This window comes from Lycium ferocissimum, chromosome 8, assembly GCF_029784015.1.
Source record: "Lycium ferocissimum isolate CSIRO_LF1 chromosome 8, AGI_CSIRO_Lferr_CH_V1, whole genome shotgun sequence".
NCBI classification, from domain to species: Eukaryota; Viridiplantae; Streptophyta; class Magnoliopsida; order Solanales; family Solanaceae; genus Lycium; species Lycium ferocissimum.
This window is the reverse complement of record NC_081349.1, coordinates 23997722-24004149: the sequence shown is the minus strand read 5'-3', so window position 1 is coordinate 24004149 and position 6428 is coordinate 23997722. Positions and strand designations below refer to the sequence as shown.

Here is a 6428-nt window from a genome sequence, read left to right as displayed (position 1 = left end):
CTTTTTTTTCAGCGTGTGTATTTCCGTTATATTTATCCTATATTTAAGTCGACGCGTCTACTAGATAAATATAGGGTCCTCCAGCTATGAATTGTAAATGTAGAACATGTAGTTATAGGTTGTTAGAAGGAGCTAAAAGGTAGCTGTTTGTGAAAATTTTACTATTTAAATAACAACGTCAATGATCCTATTTGTCCAAAATCTCCTCCCACATTAAAGGTACTCCGCAATACAATATTGGCCCAAATGTTCACTAGCATGTCCAAATTGCTACTACTTCAGGGCAATTTGTCGGATTGCCCTTCAAAGGCGCTGGGATTTATCTTTTGGCCTTTAAACTGGTGATATTTAATTTTTGCCTGAAAAACTGATCGAAAATATCCCGAGATTCTGGATTCGAACCCCAAGTCAGTCAAAAAAAAAAAATCGCACTGCAAAGGTTTAGTTGACTTAAGGCATAACTAAATTCTGTCTTTTAAGGCAGAACTTTCGCGAAACCTTGCCTTACGATTTTTTTTTTTTTTTTTATTGAGCTGGGATTCGAACCCAGAATATCAGGTTATTTTCAGCCACTTTTTTAGGCGAAGGATAAAAATCAAAGACTAGCAATTTGAGGGCCAAAAAGTTAAGACCAGCACCTTTGAAGGGCAAAACGTGCTAAGAAAATGACTACTTCCTCCGTCCCAATTTTATGTGATAGTTTGACGTGACATGGAGTTTAAAAAAAAATGAAGACTTTTGAAACTTGTGGTCTAAAACAAGAAGATATTTAGTGTGGTTCTAAATATATTCATCGGAAAAGGCTCAAATATGCCATCCAACTATCGGAAATGGCTCATTTATGCCACTCGTCAATAGTTTGGCTCATTTATGCCATCGAACTATAGGAAATGACTCATTTATGCCATCGAACTATAGGAAATGACTCATTTATGCCACTCATCAATAGTTTGACTCATTTATGTCATTGCCCGTTAGCAAAATAACTCATCCATGCTATATTTCATTAAAGCTGGTTTTACAATACCATATATGACACGTGGCCTCCAACTAGATTATGGTTGTGGGTGGATAAGGTGTATGGGTCGGATTTTTTTATTAATTTGGTATTTAAAATTGGGCTGTTTAATTAAACGACGTAGACCTCTAATTGAAGGCCACGTGCCATATCTGGTATTATAAAACCGGCGTAAATAAAAAAATGGCATGGATGAGTCATTTTGGTAACGGGTGATGGCATAAATGAGTCAAACTATTGATGAGTGGCATAAATGAGCCATTTCCTATAGTTCGATGGCATAAATGAGCCATTTCCTATAGTTCGATGGCATAAATGAGCCAAACTATTGACGAATGACATAAATGAGCCATTTCCGATAGTTGGATGGTATATTTGGTCCTTTTCCGTATATTCATTAAGGATAAAAAGGGATGTTCCAAGTTAAATTATTTCTAAATATATAAATGTATTATTCTTTTTATGATAGACTAAAAAGGAAAGTGTATCACATAAATTGAGACAAAAAGAGTATATTTTAAAAGTTCCAAAATTTTACCTCTTAACTTTTTGTGAATAAAATGTGAAACGAAAAATGTTTTGCTATATGTCATATTAGATATTTTCATTTTGAATATGTTCAGTTCGGGGTTAAACTAAGAAGGGAAACTCACATAAACCAGCATATTTTGGAAGATTCTAAAAAATTATAGCTACTTTTTCATATTTACCATTTGTAGCTACTTTTTACTTTTTTACGGTTGTATTTCATTTTTATCAATGCATGTATTTTGTGTTGTTCCTATTTTTTTGGGTGTAATTATAGTGCCACATTCTGGATGAAATCTTTTAAAAATGGAAGACATCATAACACATCCCATAAATCACATCTTGATCATATCTTCCAATCTTTTAAAAATGGAAGACATCATAACACATCTCATAAATCACGTTTTGATCACATCTTCCATAATATTTGCGTATATAACTCTTTCCTGCAAAGGCAACATAGAGAATATCTCGATTATTATGTTAATAAATTACAATACAAAATACATATATATTTATGATAATGTTTACAATTATAATTGGATCAAAATTATATGACACTGAAACAAATAAATATAACTATAATTCAAATAAACCACTTATCCACTTAAAGTTTTCACATGTATTTGTACTGGAATCCTTTAAATACATATACATACATATGTATTTTCCTGATAATTATATATACAAATACAAAAAAATATATTTGTATTTACTGAAACAAATAAATACAAGTGTATCTCAAATATTCTACATATGCACATATGAAGACAATACAAATAAAAAACTTTTGATTTATAATTCTAAATTGTCTTTGAATAATTATATTTTATTATACATAGTTTTGGATAAACCTCATAAGGAGTATAAGTGTAGGATTTCCGTGACTGTTTAGCGTAATTAACCCTTCTTCTTTTTAATAGGCTTAACTTCTATTTTTTTGCTGAATAACCATAGCTGTTACTACATTTATTTACATTTCTAGTATTTATATACAAAAAGCTTAAAAAAAAAATGAAGGGATATAAAACAATAGAACGCAAATTGGCCAAGCGGCCAAGTCCAAGAAAACCAAAACATAAGATCTTTTCCATCCCAGCGGCCACACCCCTCAGGCCCTCACCCGCTTCCCCTTTGCTTCATCAATCAAATACCAAATTTGGAGTTGTTCAAGCTTTAATTTTCTTTCCTCACCACTTGTTGTTCACAAGTATTTTTACTTTTCTCTTTAAGTTGCTATAACCTTGACATTGAAGCAATTGTCTTATTTATTTATTTATTTATGTAGATTGGTTCTCATTGGTTCTGTGAACTCAACAACAAGGTAAGTTGCGATTTTGCTTTTTGGATGTTGTGGTCGATGTTGATTTTTCCTTTTCTGACTGTAGAATAAAACCTTTTCCTTTTCCTTTTTTTTCGTTTCTCACCTTTGGATGTATAGCTTCTATTTTCTACAGTTTAAGTCATCCATTTTTGGAGACTTTGGTCCTGAAAATGATGAGAAATAGTTGTTATAGTGCAGAGTCAAGAAGTCAAGTCCGAACATTTCCTTTTCTCTTCACCTTTCTTTTCCCTTGTATGTCCAACCCTTCTTATACGTTTGGTTCCACATGTTTCTTTTTGACAAACTTTACCAATAAGCTAAAGACCAGTAATAAAGAAAGTGTTTGGAAGTTATGTCACTTGGTCTTATAAGATATAGACTGGTGAGCTTTCCTCTTATTGCAGTAGGATCAATATGGCTTTGGCTTCTACTTTTATTTGTTTCCTTCTATCTCTTCTTCTGATTTTAGTTCAGGCAAATAGCAGCAATGATTCTATTTGTCCAAAGTCCTTTTCATGTGGAACTCTTACTAACCTGAGCTTTCCTTTCTCTCTTTCCACACAACCTAACTGTGGAATTATTTCTATGTCTGGTTGTGATGCTAAATCATTTCCGAAAATCCAACTGCTTCCTGAAGAAGATTGGTACTATGCTTTACGGAAGCTTAATTCATCAGTTTGGCTTGGGGACCCGAAGCTTGAAACCATGTTGAGGCAACACAATTGCCAGGCTTTTAACAAAAATTTCTCCCTTCCAAACTCTCCTTCTATTTCTTTCAATATGCTTAATGTTTACAACTTCTTCAAATGCAACACTACCAGTAATAATCCCATAAACGTTACCCAGAAGAAGAACGATCGTTTTGCTGGTTATAATATGTACAATGGCTGTGAAGGCTTTAGCATACACTACAAGCTTTCCCGAGCTGGTGATGAATACATAGGAGCAGACTGTACACTTATCAGATTGCCAATTCAGTCAAGTCATGGTGATCTGTTCAACTGGTTAGGTCCCGAAATTCTAGTAGAATGGAAACTGTCTGATGATTGTTACCAATGTCACTATGGTGGAGGTCAATGCCAGACTGATAAAACCAACAAATTTTATTGTCAGAAAGGTATACATCTCCATATAATGCGCTCCATTAAGTTAACATTTGTTAAGGCCCTTTCTTATTCCATATCACTAAATGATATGATGCCATAACATTATCCCGTGTTTTAGATAGTAGAAAATAATAACAGCGAAAATATTCTTGGTTATGTGATCGTGTAAGATAGACCACCGTACGCTGGAGTATATTCACAACCCATGCTGGTTTTTGTTTTGTTTGCTTCTTTCTGTGTCATTATCTTCTCATCGTAGTTCAGGCCACACAATCTGACCGTGCTCTGATGTCCATGCTTGATTACACCTGCATGGGGACCCTAAGCTTCAACCACTTTGTGGCATCAAATATACATCCAGGCTTCAAACTGTCTCCATTCCCAATTAAACTCTTATTCTCCTTCTTCCTTAATAGACATTTTCTCTTAACCAGACAGAAGTTTTTATAATCTGAAACTCACAAGTGTTAGTACGTGTTGCAGATGTTAGCAATCTAATAGCAGGGACATCAAAAAGGGGTCACCTATGGACAACCTGGCTCTCGGTGGCCACAGGTAATTCATCTTCTACATTCTTTTCTGAAACTGCCACTGCTCACAGAGGCAGATCCAGGATATAAGCTCTATGGGTCCAACCTTTTTAAGGTTCTTAGTAGACTTTGAAAGAAATTTATGTTATGAGTCAAAAGTACTGGTTCAGATGAACCCGGTGTTGCAACGCTGTATCTCCCTCTGCTGCCCAAAAACTTCCACAGATACCATTATTTTCCTTTTGCTCTTTCAACTTGTATTTATTTTTTATACATATATACTATTTGAATGGTCCCAGAAGCAGACTATTTCCCAGACAGTGCATATATTTTCAGAATAAATTTATTTCATTTTCTCTGATGGTGCATGACTTCATTTTTTTCCCATAGGTGCAACTTTGTTTACTGTTGGACTGTTGGTTTTACTCTGCTTCAGAGAAAAAAAATTGTGGTACAAATACCTCAGGTTTTGGGAGTCTAATGCTGAGGATCACCAGAAAGTTGAAGCATTCTTAGAGAACTATGGGTCATACTTTCCAAAGAGATACAATTATTCAGACATCAAAAGAATCACTGGTCGCTTTAGAAGCAAACTAGGCCAAGGAGGATTTGGTAATGTATACAGTGGAAGCTTGCGTAACGGGAGTCAAGTAGCAGTGAAGGTCCTGAATGAACTAAAAGGCAGTGGTGAAGACTTCATTAACGACGTGGCAAGTATTAGTAGGACATCGCATGTTAACATTGTGAGCCTTCCAAATAAATTGTTTCACAACCTCTACTTAAAATAAACGAAATATAGAAAGATTTCACTACTTCTCACAACAAATCAACTTTCAAAATCATTAAATATCAATTAATAAAATAGACTTTAAAGAAGAGAAGGAAATAAAAACTAATTACCTCCCATCTAACCTACAATTAATCAACATTCGAAATCACTAAATATCAATTAATAAAATAGACTTTAAAGAAGAGAAGGAAATAAAAACTAATTACCTCCCACCTAACCTACTATTCTATTTTCCTTTTCCCTTATATCCAGATAATCCAATATATACAATCAGAAAAAACATAATCAACCCAATAAATCTATTTATGTGGTTCTCCAAGATATCATCTTTAACCAAAATTTGATTATTAAGTAAACTTCACTCTAACTACTTAGAAAATTACGAGTTGTTGATTATTTAATCCAATAACAGATATAGAACAGATTTATCAAGCACAAAAGATATCATAATAAGTCTAAAATAGCTAGCGTAATACTCAATAATATAATAGATTTACGAAATTAATTGGTTTACCGTAAACTATTGAATAACACAAGGCCGGCTGGAGGGGGAAGCCACTGAAGCAAAGGCTTTTGGCCCTCCCAAATTGAAGGCCCCAAAAATTTATTTTATATATTATACAATTATGAATAAAAGAGACTAGATTTTATATATATATATTTTTGAAATGTGATCAAGGTTATTGAGATAAATAATTCACATTTTATACTCTTTCCGTCCTAATATAACTGACATTCTTTTTTTTCTTTTTTTTCTTCTAGTCAGTTCTAAGAATAATGTCATCTTTATATATTTGATAAAAATAATTTTGAACTTCTCATTTTATCCTTAATGAGAGAACTTATAGCCACAAAAAAATTTATGGCTTATTTTAGATCACAAGTTTCAAAAGTTTTTCGTTTTCTATTAAACTCATGCCTTAGTCAAACACCCTCACAGAAATTAGAGAGTAATAAACTTTATGCAATATATTAAAAAAAAAATGAACAAATTGATGATGACTTTGTTAATTTTAATAAAAACGAAGTCTTTTGTAAAGTTGATAATTTCTTATAAATAGTGGATTTTTAACTTCAAAATAGACTTGAATTATTCTAAATGTATGAATTATTTTGACCTCCACTTAGTTGT

General features: G+C 33.0%; 1 protein-coding gene across 1 annotated transcript; it reads left to right on the top strand.

Annotated features, from left to right (window-relative positions):
- Positions 1 to 3284: 3284 nt before the first annotated feature.
- On the top strand, positions 3285 to 5294 carry LOC132066151 (LEAF RUST 10 DISEASE-RESISTANCE LOCUS RECEPTOR-LIKE PROTEIN KINASE-like 1.1). Its single transcript, XM_059459525.1, has 3 exons — positions 3285 to 3987; positions 4460 to 4531; positions 4897 to 5294. The coding sequence occupies exons 1-3, from the start codon at positions 3285 to 3287 to the stop codon at positions 5292 to 5294; spliced, it is 1173 nt and encodes a 390-aa protein (XP_059315508.1).
- The last annotated feature ends 1134 nt before the right edge of the window (positions 5295 to 6428 follow it).

Excerpts from the sequence above, each read along its gene's own strand:
- LOC132066151 (XM_059459525.1), top strand. The coding sequence starts at position 3,285 with ATGGCTTTGGCTTCTACTTTTATTTGTTTCCTTCTATCTCTTCTTCTG. Across the intron at positions 3,988-4,459 it reads CAAATTTTATTGTCAGAAAG|ATGTTAGCAATCTAATAGCA; the intron begins GTATACATCTCC and ends TACGTGTTGCAG. Across the intron at positions 4,532-4,896 it reads CTGGCTCTCGGTGGCCACAG|GTGCAACTTTGTTTACTGTT; the intron begins GTAATTCATCTT and ends TTTTTCCCATAG.